At 44.1% G+C, this 24,497-nt stretch overlaps 1 protein-coding gene across 1 annotated transcript in view; it reads left to right on the forward strand.

The window, feature by feature from the left end:
* lars2 (leucyl-tRNA synthetase 2, mitochondrial) overlaps positions 1-22,273 on the forward strand; it is a 29,304-nt gene extending 7,031 nt beyond the window's left edge. Inside the window, exons 4-21 of the mRNA XM_079227659.1 lie at positions 3,773-3,864; positions 3,947-4,007; positions 4,107-4,196; positions 4,512-4,655; positions 7,021-7,128; positions 8,788-8,947; positions 9,373-9,477; positions 10,049-10,164; positions 10,268-10,551; positions 14,390-14,488; positions 16,198-16,335; positions 16,420-16,523; positions 16,942-17,121; positions 17,334-17,503; positions 18,807-18,884; positions 19,018-19,129; positions 20,107-20,234; positions 21,902-22,273. Of these exons, the coding sequence (XP_079083785.1) occupies positions 3,773-3,864; positions 3,947-4,007; positions 4,107-4,196; positions 4,512-4,655; positions 7,021-7,128; positions 8,788-8,947; positions 9,373-9,477; positions 10,049-10,164; positions 10,268-10,551; positions 14,390-14,488; positions 16,198-16,335; positions 16,420-16,523; positions 16,942-17,121; positions 17,334-17,503; positions 18,807-18,884; positions 19,018-19,129; positions 20,107-20,234; positions 21,902-22,081 (2,349 nt within the window). The 3' untranslated portion in view covers positions 22,082-22,273. The remainder of the gene's footprint in view (positions 1-3,772; positions 3,865-3,946; positions 4,008-4,106; positions 4,197-4,511; positions 4,656-7,020; positions 7,129-8,787; positions 8,948-9,372; positions 9,478-10,048; positions 10,165-10,267; positions 10,552-14,389; positions 14,489-16,197; positions 16,336-16,419; positions 16,524-16,941; positions 17,122-17,333; positions 17,504-18,806; positions 18,885-19,017; positions 19,130-20,106; positions 20,235-21,901) is intronic.
* The last annotated feature ends 2,224 nt before the right edge of the window (positions 22,274-24,497 follow it).

The following is a 24,497-nucleotide window of genomic DNA, read 5'->3' on the forward strand; positions in this document are numbered from 1 at the left end:
TGAGAGGCCCTTTGGGGAGCATGTTTAACTTTAGCAAGCTGATTTAATTGTGAGATTTCTACTTTCCTGTCGGGTAAAATGGTTTGAAAATGATGAGATGCTGTTCCCATGACATTACAGATGAACCACTGTTCTCTACTGGAACATTGGGCGTTTTCATGTGGAGATGATGGAGATCTCTGTATTTGGGACAAAATGTTATACAGTTTTGACTATCTGATATGAACACGGAGGAATACTATGTTCCTACACTTAATTACTATACTTACCATATACAATATGGCCAAAAATCTTCTTTCTTGATAAAGGTCATTTCATATCTCGATAATGATGCATGTCATGATAAATACTAAATGAAACAACCACATGGTAACCCCTATTTTAGTTTTCGCCTGTGTTGATTAAATACTTGCCACATGAAAAGTACTGAGTAACTTAAGAGCAAAATAAACAGAATAGTTTCAGTTTCAAATAACAGAGAAAAAACATGTAAGTAGACATTTCTGTGCTCGATTCTTACTTACATTTCTGCCAATACGGTGCATATTTCCACGTTGTGTACTTGTTCTAGGAGAAATAAATGGTGCAATTTTTAGCTCGCCTATTTTAATTAATTCCAGCAATTCTTTTTTTTATAAAGCTGACGCTCCTTTTGTCATGTTTTCTGCTCAAATTACCGAATTATTAGATGTCTGTTGAATCCACAGCTTTTGTGAGTTTTTACCCTGATTGTATGTTTCCATGATCCTCTGTGAGCTAAGTAATTTTTATGGCACTTAGGACCTATTAAATCTTTTCTTAATATATCAAATAAATATGAAAATCATCACATTAAAGGCAATGAATGGTTTTCCTTCTTCTTGTAAGTTGCCAACCTGCTTCAATAAAGCATGACTCCCCCCACGCTGTTGCAGTCGATATTGAGCCCTCTGATCGAGTCAGTAAACGGCTGTTGATGAAGCTGTGACCCGTTTTCTGTCAGGCGGATCATCACACACACACACACACACACACACACACACCCTTTCGGACATGACTCCAACAACCTGTGTGGAGCCCTTTCATTAGCCCTTGTCCTCGCGTCGGCCGTCCCTGTCATTACTTTGACACGTGGCTGATTGTATGACGAATTTCTCCTTTTTCTTTTCCTGCTGGATTGCTCCCTCCTGCGTCTGTCTGGTCTTTCCCCAAACAGAAACATTTTGTTTCACAAGACTGGCCACTGCTTCCTGCCCAGGAGTGTACTTTTTTTTTTCAGCATCTGTCAGGAAATGAACATTGTTCCGCTGCATGCGCACAGTCTGCTCTATTCACTAGTTAATTAAGGAAGGTGCACTCTGGCACACCCTGAAGTTATTTTCTGGGCTTTAAAGAGATATTGGATCACTGTAAAGTAAGAAAGTGACTTATTTTTACTGAACAAGTTGTCCAAAGGCTTAAATTGTCCACAGCTCACTTGGTGAAAAGGCTCTGCTGGTGCTGGAAGGCGTACTGATGCTCCTCTGAAATGCTGATGTCTCTCCATTATCCAGAGTCACGGCTACTTTGGTTCTGGAAAGTCACATTGATGTTGCTGACAAAACTAAATTCCATTTACCTTCATTGTTTTCGGGTGGAGGCAGAAACCTCAGACATTATTTTTTCCACATTTTTCGTGGTGTGTTGTAAAACGAGCGTATTCGGTGTCTTGCTGTGAGTTATAGAGAAGAGGTTGTTTCCCCTGCTGTGTCTGTACGGTAAATAATAAGCTGGAGCCAAGAGCTGGTTAGCTCAGCTCAGCTTAGCTTAGCATAAAGACTGAAAACGTGAGGAAACAGCTAGCTTGGCTCTGTCCAAAGTTAACGGTAATATGCCAACTCTAAAGCTCACTAATTACACATTAAAACCAGTTTGTTTAATCTGGACAAATAACAAAGTGTATGACGCTCGGTCAGGAAGCAGTCCGGCAGAGTTAAGGCTAGTTGTTTGCAGTCTTTTCACAGTACAGAGGTGAGAGAGCTTCTTCTCAAGCTCAAAACGTTAACAAGTGTGTTTCCCAAAATGTCAAACTATTCCTTTTTAAAGCAAAACTACCTGCATGACTAGATGGCACTAAATATAAATATAATTGGGTAAAAACGCTCTTATTCTTGTCCTTTTGCTCTGCCGTTGCTTGTGCACATGTGCTCCTGTATAAAACTGTGCAGCGTTGAATATTAAAGCAATTACCAGAGTCTGGTCTGAATCCATTAGAGCGATGAGAAAACGGAGGCATGCTGGAGTTGCATTTCAAAGCTGCCACAGATGGAGAGTCGCTTGTAGCTGGAGCTGCGTGGGTGGACACTTGCATGTAGCAGAGTGGCCTCACATTCACAGGACCAGTCACCAAAACACTCCCCGGCCCCGTTGTAGATTCTGGAGCCGTGCATTCACGTATATCTGTCTCGGCTTGGCACCGACTTGCTCCACGTTACAGTGGACAGATTGTCATAAATGTGCCTACGCTGACTCCCACGTCCATCTTCCACTGCCTCCTGTCACTCAAGCTCTGAAATGTGCTGCGAGCTCTCCGCCATGACAGGTTGGCGAAGAGCCGGATCGGCGTTCTCTCCTTTTGTGTGGACAAAAGGATAAGTGGAGCTGAAGCTATCGGCGGGGAAAAAGATAATTTGCCTCGGCTGCTGTCTTTGAACTTTGAGAATTGAGCTCGCTAACGCAGCCTGTCCATCACAGCCGGTCCCTCATGAATACTGCCTCACTTTAATGGAGTATTGACACTGAATAAACAACATAGTAGCGTATCCATCCTAATGAGCTGCATGTCTTTTCTTCTCCCGCTCCCTTATTAACAAACAGTAGGCCGTCTTTGGCCTGTGCCTTGCTTTCATTGAGCCTGTATTCCTTTTGAGCAGTCACAGCGGTCCGCCGTGCTGAGCGCTCTTAGCCTAATACCATTCGGTACTCGGCTTTACAAATGAGGCAGTTACCAAGGATACCGATTCGTCTGAAACATCAGACCCGTTAGAGTCCACGCGATGATCCTCTCCAGGCCGCGACTCCTGGTCACTCGGCTTCTCCTACGTTGCTCACGCCTTCCACTCCTGTGCTTTCATCTGGTTTCGCTCTGTGAGCGGAAAAAAACACGGACGCAAAGTACAGAAGGACCGAGCGGGAAAGCAAACAAAGGGAGGATGTGACGGCAAATTGTGATGTCGTTTAGGAAATTGTGTGTAAAACGGCTTAGTAAGTGGTTGCAGGCGTGCAGGTTTAAAGCTTTCCCGTCCTGATCCTCCATACTGAGCGTAACCTTGCTTTCCACTTGCATGCAATTACATGTCGATTAAAGTTAGTCTGCATGCATTAAGCACAATATGTAATGGAGTGACATCATCATATATGTGGCAACATGTGCTGCAGTTGGGGGAACTTGTGCTATTTTTTAATCAGCAGAAGAATTACCTCCTGCAATGAAACATTTAGATTTAAACTGTTGACGCTTTGCATAAAATTCTCGCTGACTCTTACTTTGATTCTCATTTTAATACGTGTAAATATGAGCAGGCGATGTCACCACTACTTCTGCAGCATGGTCCAGTAGGCACCATGAAGCCTCACATGTATACACACCCACTGAGACCTTTCAATGAAGTATGAGGCGTGGGAAAAAAAAAAAAAAAGCAGCAAATCTTTGAGTTTAATGAAGCTGAAGACGGGGAATGTTGGATTTCCTTTGCGTGTTAAATGACTTAAACCACTAATGGCTTTCACCACTAATGCAGAACTCCTTCCACAGGTGTTGAACCCGATGGGGTGGGACGCATTTGGACTTCCAGCTGAAAATGCAGCCATTGAGCGAGGACTCGACCCAGAGGAGTGGACTAAAAGGTATCGGAAATATTGCATCTGTTCCTCCGAGCGTTCATCGTCAACACAAACCTAACGTTGCTGTTGTGTGCCGTCTCCTCAGTAACATCCAGTCCATGCGGGAGCAGCTGGACAGCCTCGGCCTCTGCTTCAACTGGGACCGGGTGAGCAGGAGCGGAGGCTTAAATGTCTGGTTTTGATCTCTTGTGTGTGTGTGTGTGTGTGTGTGTGTGTGTTGACATGACTCTGGCTTCTCCTGACAGGAAGTGACCACTTGCCTTCCAGACTACTACAGGTGGACTCAGTATCTGTTCATCAAGCTCTTTGAAGCAGGCCTGGCCTATCAGAAAGAGGTAGGACTGGCTTTTGACTAAAGTGCTGATCCTGGTTTTCTTTTGAAAAGGAATAATATGATTGGTTTGGATTTAAGGTCGCTGACAGTTACAGAAATTGTTGAAGCCGCTCACCAGTTACTCCTGGAAGAAAATGAATGAACTGAAAAAGGGCCCTTTTGATTATGTTTAATCAAATGGGACGACCTTGAAATAAACCTTTGAATCGACTATTAAATCCAAACTACTTCCTAAGCTCTGCATTTTCTGTGTGTGTGTGTGTGTGTGTGTGTGTGTGTGTGTGTGTGTGTGTGTGTGTATGTGTATGTGTTCCAGGCTGTGGTGAACTGGGACCCTGTTGATCAGACAGTGCTGGCTGATGAGCAGGTGGATGAAAATGGTCGCTCCTGGAGGTCTGGCGCCCTGGTGGAGCAGAAGCTGCTCACACAATGGTTCATCAAGACAACAAACTATGCCAAGGTACGGCTTTGGTATGTGTGTGTGTGTGTGTGTGTGAGAGAGAGAGCGAGCAAGAGCGTGCTGTATACTGTATGCGTACGTGACAAGTGGCCGGTCTGAATGGCTGGTTGGAAGCTTCATGTGGGCCAAAATGAACAGCGTACCCCTCTGATAACAATCATGGCCGACACTCCAGCAGCAGCTGCAGGCCTGCTTCTGTCGTTCTGCAATCAGACCCCTGGACATCGTCATTCTTAGCGTCTCCCAACCGAGTAGCCAGAGACCAGCGGCGTCTCAGAAATGTCATCAGGCGCCCGGCCGTCTGATGAGAAGCTCCACCTTTTGCTGCACTGCACAGACCTGCCGCATCCAATTGTTTGATTGTCATATTTCTTGTTTTTAGGGCGGATTTTTTTATTTATTTAATTATTATTAGAATATTTGAATTAGCGATTTATCTGGCTATTGTTTTCGATTAGTTTGGTTTGCTCATCACAATTTCCTGAAGCCCAATGGGACATTTTTCTAAGTTTTGTGTGACCCAAAGACATTCGGTTTGCACTGATATGAAGCGGAGAAAAAGCAGCAAAGTCTCCGATAGCATCCGCAGGGTTTCGTGTCACATTGTGGCAGAAATAACATGGAGACCAAAGCCTGCCTGCTAGGTGTGAAATCAATCCCAAAAACCTCCTCCGTGCTTTGAGAAAAGGTCGGCAATACTGAACATGTGGATTTCTTTATAAATGGGTTGAAACATGATTTTTAAAGGGTTTGTTAATTCCTTTCCCAATTTTCTCCTTTTGATTAAAACATCAGTTTGTCCACGGCCCCGCGGCGCCCTGTTCGAGCCGCGGCGCCGAAGTCGGCCATGCTTGTCCGTGTCGGAGGTGTGAGAGGGAGGTGGAAGCAGCCCGCTGTGACAATGTGTTCCTGCATTTCTAATTCTCTCTGACGAGTAGAGAGGTGGGAAGGAAGGAAGAGGAAGGTGTTGAGGAAAAGAAGTGAGAAAGACAGATGGAACGAAAAGGAGGACCGCGTGAAAACCTGCGCGGCGTGCTTTAATTGGCCCTGATTTCCCGCGTGTGCGTTTCTCTGCTTGCCCGTACACGTGTTGGAGTCCGTTAGACAACATTAACCTCAGACAACATTTATCCAGCTGTCAGGCTGTTCCAACGCTGCGTACTGATGGAGTTCCCTCATAAATCGTAACCATATTGTTTGCCCCCAGGACACAGACGACTGCATATTATTACTAAGATGGATTTTTATTTTTTTTATTTTTTCGTGGAAGTGCCGCGTTCCGGGACGCAAAACGATCACGTTTTCAATTTCATGCATAATCACACTTGTTGCACTCGGGCACACCTGTCCATTTACGCTGCACTGTCATCCAAACGATTCACGTTTTGTGTCATTACGCAAACACAACTTGTGACTTTGAGGTCGCTGGTTCAAATCCCTGAACCGCTGTATTGTGTAATATTGTCATTGTACGTACGAGATGTCTTTCTCACTCTCTCACATACACACACATACATCCAATCCTTGGTTATTGCTAAACCATCCTTTTTCTCTCAAGCTTTTTTTAGTTGCCATGGAGACTCCTGTCCTCGCTGTACATCTTTCAGTTACTCCTGCATCTGTGCCAAACTATATTTTCTAATCCAGGAAAGTGAAAACGTTTACCGCCTCTCTCTTTCCAGCCTTTATCAGCGCCCTGTCATTGCTCTCCTGTTTCTGCTGGTAACGTCTTTGTCTCCTTCACACTGCCCCTCTGGGGCAAATCCATAACTGACACACACTCCATATATAGCCAGTGTTTATGTTTGTATTGATATTGCTGTGATGAGGTACTGCATGCTGAGCGGCACAGTTTTTTTTTTTGTTAATGGATTGCGACAGACGGAGAAGGAAATGGAGAGTTTGAACATCTCCGGCCTCAGCCCAGCTGTGGCTCTTTGACCCGAGCCTCGTTGATATGCATAGCTTCCTTTAATCATGCAGAATAACTGTTGTTGTGTATGTACGCGTGTGTGCGAGAGAGAGAAAGTGAGAGGGAGAGAGAGTGTGTGTGTGTGTGTGTGTGTGTGTGTGCACGCACTTTAAAGGCGATTGCCTTGTGGTATCAAAGGAAGAAGGGCGATTGGAGGTCAGGTTTTTTTTTTTTTTCTTTGTCTGCATAATGTGACCTGGTCGGCTCGGCTGCTTTGTCAAAATAAATTGGCCGGGCCTTGAAAGAGGCCACACTGAGTTGAAGTCAATTGCGTTATCCTAGACAATCCCCCCCCTCCAAAAATTATCTCTTTTCCACAGCGAAGTGGAAAATAAGCCCTTTTTAAAAACTCGCACAAAGAAGTAAAAATTGTGAATTAATTTTGCTCTCCAGCCTCTCCTGGACGCCCTGGCGGACCTCCCCGAGTGGTATGGCGTCAAAGCCATGCAGGCGAACTGGATTGGAGAGTGCACCGGCTGCTACTTCGATTTCCAGCTCAAGGTGAATCCTCCTCCTCTCTTTCTATTCATTCATCATTCTCACTTCTTCTCAATGTCTCAACCTCTTCCCACCAAGTGTTCCCCCGTTGCTTCCTTGTTTCTCATCTTTGTCCCCCAAGCACTGATTGCTCGCTTTCCTTTGGATTCCTCTGTTTATTCATGTATTTCTATTCAAAATCATGCACCAAAACATACATTTTTTTCACTTTGTTGTTCACGTTCAGCGGGGCATCCATCTGCAAGTGTTGCAATTTACCCAAACGGATGATGTCACAGATTAGTTTCTATTGAGTTTCCTAAAAGCCGTATTAACAGTTCTTCACACGTCTGCCTTTTGGCAAAAAGCCCACTGAGAGCCCCGTGAGCACCCTTATGAAACCGCTCCTCCTTGAAAAAGAAACTGAAAAGTGCTTATTCAAGTCAGTCCCTTACTTTACAGAATCTTTTTATTTATAGAGGAGAGAGTGTTCAAAGATGTGCGAGTGCTTTTGTGTTTTGTTGTGTCTTTCTTCACGTATGTGAGAGGGTGTTTCTCTGGCAGAATGCATAATTAAAGTTAAAACCAGGGGCCGTTAAGTTAATTGGACGGCTGCTTGTCTCATATTACATCATCAGACAATGTCACAGGAACCCTGCACTGAATTATCTCCCCAGGGGGCTGAAGATTTGTATGAGTTTCTCTTCTACAACATGACATGTACTCATTACCCCAGAACCCCCCAGAATGAGTGTGTCATCTATTAATAATTATAGGATTAAAGACATTGTAGCCTCATTATGTATGAAAGAGCCACGCACAGCACATGTTGCGGCTCCAACTGACAATTTATCAGATTATTTGATGATAATTTATTATTTGACTAATACTCTTCACATGGTAATAGATGCCACTGTTGATGTATTGAAACGGACACACAGAACGACAGCGAAGGTTATATTGGTTTAACCGATAACACTCCGATAGCAGCAAGAAGAATACCAAGTTATCGCTTTCAGAGCCATTGCCAGTTCTGCCTTCCGTGAAGCCACGCCCATCTCTCCTCTGATTGGCTAGAACTTGTCTTCTTCGCAGAATTTGTTAAATCTATTGCTGAGGAACACGATTGGTGGAAGGTTGCAATACTATGCTCATCTATTGTTCTCAGGACATTGTTTAATGTATATTTTATAAATTGTTGTTATGCATGTTGCCTAAATGGAAGGAATACAATAACGTATCCATTGGAGATTTATATTTTGATGAGGTGTCATAATTAGATTTAGTGTTAACCTCAATGTTGATGTTGACACTGATTTAATAAATACATAAAAAGGTGTTTTGTGCTAAAACTAATTTGGGAGCCGCTAAAAACAGAAGTATACAGTACAAAAAACAAAGCCACTCAATATTTTGGTTTTCAATGTGATAAATAAATACACTTTAAATAAATAACTTTTTCTCCACTAACTAAATGATGATTGCTTGTTTCACTACTAAAATTCTCACGCAGCGTTTTCCCCATGACTGAAACTTACCCTGTCATGTGCTTAATATATATAGTAGCCATCATATTTTAGAGTAAACCCCTTTGTGGGTTTAATGAGGGCCCCTCATTAAACCGTCTTCTGTGCATCTGGACCGGAGAGGTTCTCACCTGCGTCGTCGCCTCTCATCTCCTAGGTGAGCGGGGAGGAGACGGGGGAGACCCTGTCGGCCTACAGCTCCTCCCCAGAGACGGTGTTCGGAGCGGCCTACCTGGCCATCCTGCCCTCCCACCGGCTGCTGCACGGCACAAGCTCGGTGCGCTCGGCTTTGGAGAAAGCCTTTCAGCCAGGCAAAGGTGAGCATCTCTGATGCCCGTCTGGGTTTGGCTCCGTCAAAGTGTATGATCTCCTATATCGTAGGCAGGGGAAAGACACGCATTCCAAATTTGTCCTAATATCAGCGACATAATTCAATGATTTTTCAGGGCTACGGTGGCTCTTATGTGTGTTCCTTATTGACCAGCGCCTGACTAACAAAAGAAGAACGAATTACTACTTTTTGGGGACATTTAATCAAACATTTGTACTGAGTCGTCTTCATTCGTTCCATGTCACCAGTATGGATGCATGTTTGGAACTATGCTCATGTGAATATGTTGTCTTTAGCTGTGTACCATCAATGTATGGTTGTAGTTGTCGCAGTGGGCTGAGCATATGTTAATTGGGATTCCCATGATGGTGAATGATTTGCGCTGACTCTCTCACACCTCCTGTTCTCCAGACTCGCTCACAGAGGTCACTGCTCACAACCTGTTCACCGGCCACGAGGTTCCCCTGGTCATATCCCACAAGGAGGCGTTTGATGGCTATCTGGATGCTGTGATCGGTGAGTTATTGGTGTGTGTGTGTGTGTGTGTGTGTGTGTGTGTGTTTAACAATCACCTCGAAATTGTAGCCGGGAAGTAAGAAAGTAATTTGTATTCATCTCTGAGCTGTTAATATAGACAGAGGCGGACTCAATGAACAAAGAGGAAAACAGGATGTCCATCGATGAGATGAAAAACCATTATCCCTTTTTGATTTTTCCTAATTAAGTCTATACCAAACCAAAATGAGGAGATGTAAATAAAGATGAGAAACAGAAAACCGTTTTTGTGGATTTGATTGTGCAAAAGATGCTGCTTTAACACTCCTAGCATTTTGAATATGGACACTTTTATGATATGTCTTTATAATAATAATATGTCCTGTATTATTAGTATTGATGCCATAATGATGTAAATCCAGTGGGTGTTTGTCTCCCAGAGTGGAGGTTTCAACCCAAGGGACTGTTAGCGATTACTCCCATCACAACATGCTTAGAGAGGTTGTTTTACTCTCTCAAGAGATCGATAATGTGTGTGTCCATATTTTCTTTTCACTATGTGACATAATCGTGCTGCGTCTGTGTCTGACAGGCATCCCAGACTGTAGTGAGGAGGATCTGTCGGTGGCCAGAGCTCTGAATCTGAGGTGTACAACTGTTCTGAAAAGTGACGAAGAAGGGAGACAAACGCTGATCAACTCTGATGAGGTCTGCACTGTTGATGACGACCTCAGCATTGATAAAAATTACTAAACTATTATTTTTCTGCATCTCTAGTACAGCGTCTCTTCTTGTCCTCTTCTCTCTGTAGTTCTCAGGCCTCACCAGAGAGCGGGCATTTGACTCCATTACCCAGAAGGCTCGTGAGCGGAGGATCGGCGGCCACCTTACCAGCTCCAAGCTCAGGGACTGGCTGATATCAAGGCAGAGATACTGGGGCACACCCATCCCCGTAGTGCATTGTGGGTCTTGTGGTCCAGTTGCTGTCCCTGAGGAGGAGTTACCAGTTAAATTACCAAAGCTGCCATCCCTCAAAGGAAAGGGTGCGTCGCCACTGGAGGCTGCTCATGACTGGGTCAACTGCAAGTGTCCCAGGTAAGAACATGTTTCATCAAAACACAAAGCAATCTTAAGACCTGTCCAAACATTTGATGTGGTGTTGGGATATAATTATTGATTTCACTAGGATTATTAACATAGATTAATAACATCAGGGCACCACCCTGGGATCAGAGAACAATGACCAAGTTTTTCAAAATTGGTGTTCACTCAAAATGGCATTATTTACGGTACTATTCCACATTTATATCATTATACATTACATTATTATTCTCAGAAATGCCAAAGGGCGTACAAACAAAATGAACTGTGAATAATTTACATTTACCCAGAGATATGGCACACGTCTAACTGGTGCAAAGCCATAAACCAACCTCCACAATGCAGAGGAGGGATTGCAATTATCTGTAAACTCATATCTCCTATTCATGGACTATTGTATTGCCTGTATAGACTTCCTGTAAAGACTTCCATTAAACGTAAACAAAGAAACAAGGTTGCAAAAACACACTCTGACCTGTCTCTGCTCAGACAATAGCCTCTTACTTGAGATCGCTTTATAGCAATCGGCGTGTGTTTTCTTTGGACTTGTTCGACGGACGAGGTGAGATTTTGACGCCTCCGTTGAGGTTTTCAATTTGACATGTAGGCTTTGTTTCACCCCACATGGTGAAGTCCCAACAGTAGCCCTTTGCATTTTCTGTTTCAATGTTTGTTAAGGCAGTAGCTGACAGGAAGTAAACGTTGACCCTAGCAACAGTATGGCAATGAGAAGGTATATGCTTCATCCATATGGCCTTCTCTTGTGTTATCAACATATTACATCCCAAGGGAAACCCTCAGGCCACATTGGATTTGTTTGACTGTCTTGTGGATCAAAGGCCAGACGATGAATTCTATCTCCCAAAGGACTTACGAGTCAAAACGAGCCCTCATTGTGTCTCAAGTCGAGTCAAGCCTGTAGTAACTAATAGCCAGTCAAGACATTTGTATTCTATAATCACCATTCAGATACTTTTTTCTTGTGTGGTCTGCCTCTTATTATTAAAACGCATGCAGAAATGCTGCACATCAAGCACACAAAAGACTCAACGCCAGGAGCTTGTGCGTATCCTCAACAAACCTGTTGAGTGCATTTCTTTCCTCACAAAACATTTGCAAAGCCAATATTTCTTAAACGTTTGAAACCTGCATGGTTTACATCCACATTTACTATACCGGGGTCTTCTCCTTCACTGCCTTTGTTGGCTCCTTGACTGTTGATCAGTGGAATAGTGTGAAACTGTTGGCTGGTCACGTGTGACGTGCAAGATGCCTGACACAGAATCAACTGAGAAGACATCATTGGAAACTGTTTGGAGAAGGGCAGGCACTTAAAGAAAAACTGGTCAAAAGAAGGCATTCCTCCATTTTAAGGGTGCATACTCCAAAAAGATTGCAAACTCCTTAATTAAATAATGGATTTTGACACATTTTAAATAGGTATGTCTGTGTTCTAAAAGTATTTTAAAGGTCTTGTCCAAGTGAATGTGGGAATCCCTTAAATCCTGTATCTTGCCCGTAACCATTTACAGAGTAAACTACCTTACTGAATTACCCTTGAGCAAGTCACTGAGTCACGGCCACCGGCTGTCGCTCGCTACCATGAGCAGATCAGTAGCCCTGTAAATAGGATGCAGAAATAGTGACGGATGTTGAATGTTTTGTGAGAACTGAATTGTGTGTCAAGCCTTCCCAGAGCCAAGCCTTTTCCTCCGGGGCTTCCTGTATTTCCTCAGGAGACCAGCACCGACTAAATGAGCCCTCTGTCAGCGCAGGCCGAGAGGATTGACGGCTTTACAGGAACAAGCATTGAGAACGAGGCTGTGAATTAATAATTCATCATTTTCCTCTAATGGGGGGGGGGGGGATGTAATGAGTGGCATCTTTGACGGGAGCAGCATGCGATGATGATGATGATGATGATGGGGGTTAACATAAGCCAGCTGTGCAAAAATACTGAACACACACCGACATTAACCTTTTGTACAGAGGCGTAATCATACGCGCGCACACACACACACACACACACACACACACACGCACAGTCATCCGCGTGAACGTGTTTGAGGATATTTGAGAACTCAGCCCAGTCCCTCGCAGACATGGGAATTCCTCTCTGAATGAGACTAATCATCGCCATGGCACCCTGTTGATTAAAACAAAGGCCCACTCGGTCGCAGATGGCACAAGTCATCAGATTGTGTGCAGTCACTTCCACAAAGCGTCTATAAATTCCTCCCCATCAGCGGTGATTGATGGCTATAATCGTCGAGACGCCGTTATCTCCTCTCTCCCCCTGTTGTTACGTTTCCGCGGAAATTTGTTCTCTTCACGCGTCGACCATGTCCAATTAAAGTTTTGAGAGGAACACAGTGGAGCAGGCCGACGGGAGATGGGCGGCAGACACAGAGTTTTATTTGTCCTCGAGTAAGTCATATTCTGTATGCTCATCTCGTCCCCGGCCTTCTGCAGCGCTGTAAATTGGCAACTGAATCCCTGCCTTGGCTTAGCCTAGCTAGGGAGCTGCGCATGCGAGTGTGTGTGTGTGTGTGTGTGTGTGTGTGTGGCGTCCAGGTAAAGAGAGAGAAACCACCTCGTCGGTGCCGCACACACACATTCACAGATGGAGGACTATTTTCTACGGGCAGCCGCCTCTCCGGTCTCGTCTGTTTGAGAGCCTTTTGGCTCTTTCTGGCTGATCCCGCAAACACACGCTCACACTTTACAGATTTAGTTACCTACTGCCGTCGTTGGGCTCCTTTCACGGCTCGGAGACGGGCCATCTTTAGAGAGGGTTCGTCTGTGCGTCGTCCAATCTGACCCTCAGTAGTCTGACTGTAGCGCCCGCCAGCTGCCTGTCAAATGACCACAATCTGGCCCCTGATTGGCCAATCGGCTGCGAGAGAGGAGGCGGCAAATCTCATTACCTTGAGCTGAGTTTTAATTTTTTCTTTTTGCACAACTTTTGTGAAGTTTCTATTTTTGTATTCTTTTGTGATGGTTCATTATATTGCCGTTTTTTTGTTGTTTTTTTTTTATCATATGAGATAACACCTGGCTTTCCGAAATATTAACCTTGCTACACCTTAGCATTGTTGCTAGGCAACCTCCAGCTCATACCTCCTCATCAGTGCCTTATTATAGACTGGTATGGTAGGTGGTCGAGGGGTGTGTGTCTGTGTTAGCGAGTGTGGTATTAAAACATGTTTTACTGTGAGATGAATTTGAGTTTGTGTGAGTGAAAATGAGTCAGAAAGAGACGGTAAAACTAAACACAGACATCCCAGAAGGTCCAGGATACGATACCTGCTCCGTTGCACTCAGTAAAGCTCAGAGCTTTGCTTCTGTTTATCTTTCTGGGACACTGATTTCAACCCTATTGAGACTCATTATAAAGCAAAAGGCTTTCACCGTTTCATTACGTGCTTTTAAATCCAAACAACAAAAGAATTCTCTCTTTTCCCGTGTCGTTGCTAGTGTGCTCTCCTCCTCCTCCATTGTGAAAGTGATGCTGGCACATTCGCATTACGTCCCCAAGTGCTGTTTGGCTTGGATAGAGAGGGGCACAGGGTGGCATTTCCAACACAAACACATGATCATGTGTTCTGCCTGCCAGCCCGTTCCCTGTTAGCACAGCCTGTTTAGTCGGGGCACGGGGTCTGGCCCCAGCTGGGCTTCCCCACGGGGACATGACCCACCGCATCCAGATGAAGCCACTCGCACACTAATCACATTAATGTGCCATTTCACTTCGCACACAAACAGACGTCGTTCATTTGTTCGCATTCTAATTTGTCGGCCTGTGCTGTCTCTCTTTGTCTCTCCGTCCCAGATGTAAGGGCCCGGCGAGGAGGGAGACCGACACCATGGACACGTTTGTGGACTCCGCCTGGTATTACTTTAGATACACAGACCCTCACAACCCAGACCGGTATGAACAACTTCCTCCTGAGACTTCCCTTTCTTGTTGTTGTTGTGTTTTTTTTAACCATTTTTGACCCACCTGTTTCCCCCCTCTTGCATCTGTTTGTTTGCACTGTGACCGATTTGAGCACAAATTGCACCGATCTTATTTACGCTCTCTTCGTTCAAATGAGAATGAAATGAAAGGAATAGAAGGCCGTTTATTCTGCAGTGGGCGAATACGCATAGCTATTTTTAGAAAAATAAATCTCTGCTATATCAATAGAAACTGGATTTTCTCCCTTGCCTCTCACATACTTGCACACACATTTCACTTCCATATTGAATACTTGTCCATACTTGTCTATGTGCACTATTGTAAAGTTGTACTCGCGTACATAATTAGACGCACTTACACGTTTCCAACATGCATACACTGCCTGTGTAAACTCACACAGTCGCACACACAAACGCAGAACTTGCCTGGAACTCACATTCCTTGCCAATAGAGATTATGGAGCTACGGCTGTCACCTGCTGGGATCGTGGCGATACGCTGAGCTCAACAAAAGAGATTAATTTCCCGGTGCCCTGACCTAGCTGAAAAGCTGCTTTAAAAGGAGTGGGGGCTGCTCTCCCCATCACTTTTCTTAGCGGGACAGATTATGGCACAACAGAAAAGGCAATTACACCATTTGTGCATTTCAGTTGGCCTGCTGAGCCTTCAGTGCCTCATGTGCACAAGGGGAAACGATGAAAAATAGGAAGCAAGGGATGTTGAAAGTAGCAAGTAAGAGGAAAGAAATAGTGTGTGTGTGTGTGTGTGTGTGTGTTTGTGTGTGTGTGGTTATATATTACAGTTCCCTGGGCTGATGCCAAGCAACTTGCTAAATTATTTTCAGCCTTGTGCGCTCATAACCTTTTTCCCTGGCTCAGTTATCCGGAGACACCATCAGCCAGAGAGAGAGGGAGGGAGAAGAGTGCAGGAGAGTAATGACTGGTGTGAAAGTGACAGAGATAGTAGACTGCCCTAAAAAAAAGTATCATTAGAGGAAATGCCTGCTGCCACCGACCATCGTGCCAGTCAGACTCAACACATCGGCTCAAAATTTGAAAGAAACGGTTCATCTCAGATGGATCTTTCTCCAGAAGCTGTTTAGAGGAAGTCTTCATAGCCAAATTTGAAATGCACATTATTTGACCACGTTTTCTTTCTTTTGTTGTTGTTGTGGAGCCAGTGAGATAGAGGCGGCTTCAGGATACGTCTGTTAACTTCATCCCTGGATCCTTGTGTATCAGATTCAGCCTGCCCCCTGGAGGAAGTGTGTGTTTATGTGGATAAAGCGCATAACCAGTGCTGTGTGACACAATGTTGTTTAAGAAGGATTTTGTATCGACAAACTGTATTACACCGTGTCATCTACTTGAAACATTTCAGCACCATAATCAAATAAAGTCCGGCAAATAAGAGTCCAGATGATGAAATATAATTTGTTTTTAAAAGCTAAAGAAATTAACTATTAATATAAAGTAGAACTGGAAGAATCAAGCTTCATTAGTAAAAAGTGTATAATCTAACACAGAAGGCTCATATCTACAGCAGGTCACCAGCAGGTCACCAGATTTCAAAAATAACTATTGTATAATCTCCAGTCTCCATTTTTTGGTATTGTTAACATATCTCTTAATACCGTAAATTTAGAGACACGGCTCCCCTAAACCTGCTCTTCCCCTCCAGGCCCTTTGACCGCCACCTAGCGGATCACTGGCTGCCCGTGGACGTGTACATCGGAGGGAAGGAGCACGCCGTCATGCACTTGTACTACGCTCGCTTCCTCTGTCACTTCTGCAAGGATCAGGGTCTCGTCGCTCACAGGTACAGCACGCGGCGCTTTATCGGCCTTCCCCTGTGCACGTTCACCGTGTCCGCGTGTTCATTATTCCTCCCCCTATCTTTCAGGGAGCCTTTTCGGAAGCTGCTGGTCCAGGGTCTGATCAAGGGTCAGACTTTCAAACGAGCAGACAGCGGCCGGTACCTCAAGAGAGAAGAAATAGACTTCACAGGTACGCACGAGGGGGTTTGTCAGTGTGACACATCTGGAACAGGTGAGCGGAGAGGGCTTCCCTCCCCGTGGCTCTGCCGGATAAAACAAATGAGTCATGATAACATTTGAGTTGTTTTATTGTCAATGTCCCTAATAACCCTTTTGCACTTCTAAAAGCAAAGCTACTTGTGCTGTGTTGCTTTTCCCTTTTTTAAATGACAAAATCGCATCGCAACAAATCTTTTTCAAGATCTTCAGCTCTTCTCTCTTTTGCTAACGGGAGAAATAGAAGATCCTCAGATTGACTTAGCCTTTAATATCTTTCTTTCTATTGTATTTGACTTGTGATCGAGCAGGAGCTGGTAGAAACAATACAAAAATTCATTAAAAAAAAACAACCTATATCTGCCCTATGACTCCTAACCTCCTTATTCTAGATAAGGAGCCGGTGGTGCATGGCGGTGGGCGTGTTGAGGTCACATGGGAGAAGATGAGCAAGTCTAAACACAACGGTCTGGACCCCCAGGAGGTGGTGCAGCAGTACGGCGTGGACACGGTTCGACTCTACACCCTTTACGCTGCACCCCCTGAACAGGACATCCTGTGGAATGTCAAGAGTGAGCCACACTGCACGATTACACCGACACCATGCGATATCATTTCACATCCTTAACTCATGTCAGAGCGTGTTGGTTGTGTGAGATTCAGCGTTAATCCATATGCCATGAATTGAGAAAAGAAACCAATATTTGTTGTAAATTCTGGAGTCATTTCTCCCACAGTGCGCCACATTGTAATCTCCTTTCCGTCTGTGTGTTCGCCACCTCAGCGGATGCCCTCCCCGGTGTCCTGCGATGGCAGTCTCGGCTCTGGCAGCTGGTGACCAAGCTGAGGGGGGCTCGGCAACTCGGAGACGTCCCCAGCCCCTCGCTGCTGAAGAAGAAAGAGCTGGCAGAGACGAAGAAGCTCTGGGAGAACAAGAACTACGCTATTCAAGAGGTAGAGTCTCAGAGCAGCTGGAATAAATGGCCAAAAATGTCTGACATTATTTAATGGTTAGATATTGCTACAGTCATTACCAGTAGGGGTCAGTAATGGGCCCACATTTAAAATCAAGTTATTGTTCGTCTTCCTTTAATAACATAAGTGAATCACATTATAGCATCTGTCATCTTGGGCTGTATTATATTTAATTTCTCTGCTTTTACCATAGTACCAGTTAGCTGTGGTTGTTGTTTTAAATATGCATTTTTAAATAAAAAAAATAGGTTTTAGCATTTTTCACTGCAATAGATTGCACTGTTGCAAAGCTATGCACGGCTAGAGTGCATCGTTTTAAGTCCCAGCCTTTCCATCCAAAGCTGAAATCGCCACCTGAAACCCCCATAGTGAAAGAAAGAGGCAATGGAAATTGATTTTAAATCCACTCCGTCCCCTTCTCGCACTTTATAAATAGCCTTGTTTGGCTGCCAGGTTTGATTCTCTCTCTCCAGCCCCCAGGGCTGGTGTTTTTAAAGGACCTCTGGCTGTTTGCCATAAGCCCCCAAAGCCAAGGCTGTTCTTTGATCCGTCCCTCAGAAAAGCCTCGGTGATCGACCTCCTCCTCCCTGAGGCCCTTCCCAAACAGGTTCTTCTTCCCAGAAGGCTAAGCAGGGCAATGTTGACATGCTGTGTGTCTTCAGCCGGTTCACATGGTGATGACGGGAGGAGGCTCCTCTTTTGGGCCTCATTGGGGTTTTTTTGTTCGTTTTTTTTTGTACTCTTTTTATTTGGGGTTTCATACAGCAGTAATATATGGAGGACATTTTTAAGTACAGGCAAGAGGACAGAAAGGAAATTAAACAGAAATATTGCAATACCTTTTTAATTTATTCAAATTGAGTTCAAATAAAGGCAACAGGAAAATGTATCATTAAAAATAAATAGTGGAATAATAATGGAGTGAGAGAAAAAAGTAAGTAGATATTAATAGTTCTCTTGTGAATCGTGTTTATTCCAGGCCAGTTTGTGGGAAGGATTAGTGCAGTTATTGAAGTGGTCGAAAAAGAAATGCCACATCTGGTAGAACTGGTCTTCACTCTCTCTCAATAAGAATTAAAATGCAGGTGCTGCATGACACCCCAGAGTGGGATGGAGCCTCTGCTGGTTTCCAGTTTAATAATAAGTAATATCAGTCTGCATGCTAGCAGCGTTAAAGATGTTGTATATAAAGGTGGTTTTGTCATTTTTTTTTTTCTTCTAAGAATTCCTCAGAGGCAGCCTTAACATTTTTACTAACTGACGACGTCACCTGTATTTTCAGGTGACATCTCACTTCACAGAGGACTTCCTCTTTAACGCAGCTCTTTCTCGACTGATGGGACTTACCAATACACTTAGTGTGAGTATGCCCTCCGGCTCTTTGAAATAAAGATGTCACATTCATCATCGTTTACCGCTCAACTCTGGAAATTACATTGAAACTGACGTGTGTGTGTGTGTGTGTGTGTGTGTGTGTGTGTGTGTGTGCGCAGAGTGCGACGGTCAAGGTGGTGCAGCACAGCGTTGAGTTTGAGGACGCTCTGGCTGCGCTGGTGTTGATGACGGCGCCCATGGCTCCGCACTTGGCGTCTGAACTTTGGGCAGGTTGGTGACTTGCAAATCATTAAAATATAATTTACTGCACTCGTAACTATACTGTTTGTTCATCATATGACAAAGCTGGAGATGCCGCTTCTTCTTGTACTGAATATACTTTATTTTGACCGGTTTTATTTAATTATTTTAGACTCATAAAATCAATGAGGTCACCTTGTGATGAATTACATCTTGGACTGACACAAGGACAAAAGTATGTGAGGTTTGTGGTGAAATGATGTTATTTCTAAAGGAAGTTACCTCAGTTAGACGTACTATTTATCTAATACAACGCCCAGCAGTGATGTAATCAACACATTTTCATTTCTATAACTGCATCCTAGACGAACAAGAGCCATACAACTTGAAATGGACTCACTGTCCATCAAACGAAACTGAAAGCAGCGCGGCGAGCTCTCGGTTAAGTGTTGAAAACAAACAATGGAGGATCTAGCGTCACTCGTCGTGCCTGAACCCCCTTCGCTCCCATTATTGTCCCACGGACACAAACTCTCTGCACGCAGCTGAGAGAAAAGAGTTTCCAGTGAGAACAACCTGACCGATGACCTCTGGGAGGTAGAGGCTGTGTGCATTTTGTTTGTGCTCACATGGGTAATTTTAAGGTATAAGTGAGAAACAAGTAACTTCTGCTGCGCGCCGTCACGTTGTATATTTCCCTCTTGCTCTTTGTTTTTGATTGACACAAAGCGTTCAGGATAGATGAAATTCACATCCTTCACTCGTGCCTCCTGCCAGTTTAAATGAAACGTTTTCTTTAATAAAGGAAAACAAATTGGGTAAGAAAAAGAGTAACATAAAAGATAACCCATTTACTTTGTTCTAGTCTAGTTTCACTTCATGTTTTTCTCCCCTGAGTCGGTGTAACGGCTGTTTGAGAGCGCCTCGGCACAAGAAACCATCTCAGTGGTGTGGATGCAGATGTTTTTGATATTGTCCTCATGCGTGTCCTCCTGGGTCTCTAACAGGTCTCCGCCAGGTAAAGAACCCCACCAGCCACCTCCTCCAGCGGGGAGGAGACGTCCTGCAACAGTTATGGCCCACTGTGGACGCCGAGTACCTGGAGGCCCCTGACTTTGTGGAGCTGTCTGTGCTGGTAGGATCACATACACACAAACATAAAAATGTTTTCTCTCAGCTCTTTGAGTATACCAATTAATAAAGTTATATAAATAATATTAAGAACCACTCACGTTTTTGCTCCTGCATCCATTACAGTTTTCACTCTCAACTCTCCACCCTTAAATCTTAAAGTCTTCAGTCCATGATTACATTCATAGTCTGTAATTTCCCGGGGAGCCTATGATTACTGTGTGTGTGTGTGTGTCCGCCAGTGTGTGTGTTTATGCCTCTGCATGTCTAGTGTTATGCTTTAAGCTAAATAGACAAGTGGGTCAATAATTAAAAGCCAGTAACTGAGCTGCTGTGTTTTTCCCCTAACTCACTGTTACTCTCTCACCCTCATTTCTGGTGACTTTCTTTCTGCCCGTGAGATCAGTCACACAAATAGAGAAAGCGCTCTGTTTGGCAGAGTCAGACAATCAGAGAGAATATCCAGCTGTGATGGCAAGCTTTGGATCAGATCCAAGCACCACACGTGGTAGCACTGGCACACGAATGAAGACACATACACACATGAATACACCTGAACGCACAGAGACACACACACACACACACACACACACACACACACACACACACACACACACACACACACACACACACACACACACACACACACACACACACACACGTCACTCTTCACGGTCCTGGATCTCGACTCAGTTAATAGATAAAAGATAAAACAGCTTTAATCTGACCGTTAGAGGTTTGTATCCCCAGAAAGAACACGTTAATACACACACACACGCACGCACACACACACACACAGACACACGTGATGATAGCAAATACAGTCAGCTGACTATCTTTTACCAGTTGGATTGTCCTTCTGTACTCTTGACAGACGAGAAGGCACAAGATAAAGAGTGTGTGTGTGTGTGTGTGTGTGTGTGTGTGTGTGTGTGTGTGTGTGTGTGTGTGTGTGTGTGTGTGTGTGTGTGTGTCCTCTCTATATTTGCTCTGTCTGGGAATGAAAATAATGCTCCTTTACAGTTTCATCTTTGCATTCTTTCTTTTGATGTTCCCTTCTTGTTCATCTCTCACACACAAGTCATAAATCTCCCCTTACACACACACACACACACACACACACACACACACACACACACACACACACACACACACACACACACACACACACACAATACATGTATTGGAGCTCCTCAAGCTCGATGATGATGATGTTGGTTTTACTTTAGGCTGAGCTCTCTGTTGTGGGTTTCCTCAGCCCTGTGGAGGTAACCTCGATTCCCTCTGTCCTCTAATCACGTACTTGGGTTTGCCCCATAAGGGAGGCCAAGGCTGAGTGGCCACACACACACACACACACACACACACACACACACACACACACACACACACAGCATTACTGTATGCACTCGCTTCAGAATATTACAAGACTGAGTGCCCTTCCCATACATACCACTAACTATGTGTTTTAAGTGTTCTCTCTCTCTATATATATATATATGGAAGGAGAGGGTGGAGTCTGTTATTTTGGGCCTTTTATGCCAGGAAGGACGAGTTTGGGTACAGTCTGACATGGCAGAACTGCTTTCAGATAGAGAATTGATTCAAGGGGACCATTGGCCAGAACCAATCAGAATCCCATCAATGTCTCTCCTCATTTCTCACCCTCAGATCAACAACAAGGCCTGTGGGACGGTGACCGTGCCGCTGCAGGTGTCTAAAGACTCTGAGCGGGTGCAGCAGCTCATCCTGGAGAGCCCGTTTGGGCAGAAGCTTCTTGGCGACCTCAAAATCAAGAGAGCCATCCTCTCCCCCAGGGCTGCCCTCATCAACTTCCTCATTGACGAGTAATATTTTGGGCATTCAACGCTGCTTCTGTAACTTCTAGATGGTTGTGAACGCCTGTCAATCAGTGACTCGGCACAAAGGGAGCGATAAGAGGTGGACTTTTATATCAATTAAGACAAAGAATGACTGTTCAATCAATGTAAATATGTCTAAAATATATTTTATTTATACTTTGCTGTTTTTAATAAAAGACTCTGGAAGCAGTGGGATTTTTTGTGTTGCCTCTTTAAAAATTCCCAAGAGTGATTAGCCACCTGTCTCTTTCCGATCCTCCTCCTGTTTAGTCAGACCCTCTTGACATTCCACATGAGCCCAAACACATCTTCAGATTAGTCATCCATCAGATTCACCCCTTTCTCCGTTAACACCACGTCCAGCATCGCACACAGGACCACAACCTCACACCCCTCTCTCTCTTATGCCTAATGCCTCAGCTGAGTCACACAGTCCAGATCGGCCTTATCAGTGTTTGTCTCTACTTCTGCGGCTGCTTTTAGCCACTGATCTCTTCTGAGCACCATACACGGACACGCGTTTGGCTTGCCGACCTGCCACTGTGCTGTTTTGAACCCTGTCGCCATCACGAGGTGCATTGTAGGTCACGGAAGAGCCTAATGTGGTTTGGGATTGGTTTAGCTTTCCACTATTTCCTGGTTGCCCTGCGTTGCTTATTAATCAGCACATGGTTCTCTCTCAGCATTGGGTCCACATGAGTCAGACATCAGCAGTGACATGTATCCATGTGCACACCCACTGGCCTAGCTTTGGCTTGGTGAGTAAGCACTTATTTGAAATGTAGAAGCACTTGCAGTGCCCACGTTGCCTGTGAAGCAGGATTTTCGGGAGCTGCTGAACACATCCTGTCTGGTATCAGTGGGTGAATGAAGAAAAAGGAATGTGATCTCTCTAAAAATGGAGATATGCATGTCAATTTTGCAAAGTCAGCTTCCGTTTGAGAAAGTGCTGTTCTTTTGTATTGTATAAGACGGTCCGCTTGTGACTGATACAAATCGCGCCGCATTACATTAGGTAGAGGGTTTGTTTTTCTTATGAACATGAAGAAAGAAAGTTGTCGACAGAGGAAAAAACAGAACGGTCATTGCTGACACACCCTAACCTTTTTTCCATATTTCTCTGCGCTATCTCTGACCATCAGGTGACAGGAAAAGGCTCACATGAGACAGAATAACAGGAAGAGAAAGCAGGAATAAGAGGAGGGGAGCAAAAAGCCAGCGCTGTGTTAGTTATTCTCTATTTGTTGTCTCCCAGATGCTGCACAGCACTAGACAAAGATAGAGGGGTGTTGTGTCGTCTGTCGTCTCGTTTTTGTGGGCCTTGTTTTCTTTCACGCTGGCTGTATGCAATATACAAATAATCAGATTAATAGTAGTTTTAAACCCCTGATTGTATGTGGTGTCCGGTTGTTGTTTTTTCACTTCCACTCTCCGTGCTAGTAACACCAGCTAATAAACAGGTCTGAAATGGCCTGAACCATCAGCTAAAGTTGCCATATCTTTGAAAAGAGCAACATTGTAATCACTTTAGATCGGTCTGAAAAGGCAAGTAAATATTTACAGATTGAAGTTGCCACGTATTTGAATAAATAGATGAGTATCAAAGTTAGCATATAGGTCTGAGCTGAACTGATGCATTTCCTCTTATAAGTAATTTAGTTACTTAAATAACAGCCCATGGAGTCATTTAAAAGAATGGATGTTTTCTCTAAACAATCGATAGAACTACACCGTTTATAGCCAGAAGATGTAAACCCATCATTATCGTCAGATTCACATCTTTCCGACGTTCATTGAACACATCATGTGCGACGAACGCTCCCGACAGAAAAAGCAACTTACAATTGTGATATTTAATGAAAAACATTTTATTCTACTTTCTCATTTTTAAATATCACCACGAATAAACCTTGTGCTTAAACCAGATACTGTAAAAAAAATAAAAGTCTGAGCTCCTCAGCAAACTAGGAAGCCATGCTTGATTCACCTGAGCCCAACAGTCACGTGACAAAGACATGTGAAATTTGCAGGCTTCTGAACATTGAGGAGAGCACAAAGCTGTAAGTAGAGGCTGTAAAAGTGTATAGAGTTGCATTAATATAGCAGGTAGAGCCCCAACACTAACATTCGTGGGCACTTGATTGTTTTATAATTTTTGTAAAAATAATTTATCACAGAAATTGAACTTTCGTTTTCCCCCCCTTTTTTTTTTTTTAAAGATGTATGGCATTGTAACTTTGTTATACTGCACACAAAAACACATTTTAAGTTCTCTCTGCTTTTAGCCATGATTGTGCTGTTTCCATAGAGATGCATCACTTGTATATTGCTGTGAAACACGAGGCCACAGAGAGCAATATGTGACCAGAGCAACAACAACAAAAAACACCCCAAAACTGCTTTGG

This window comes from Taurulus bubalis (assembly GCF_910589615.1).
Source record: "Taurulus bubalis genome assembly, chromosome: 12".
Classification (NCBI taxonomy): domain Eukaryota; kingdom Metazoa; phylum Chordata; class Actinopteri; order Perciformes; family Cottidae; genus Taurulus; species Taurulus bubalis.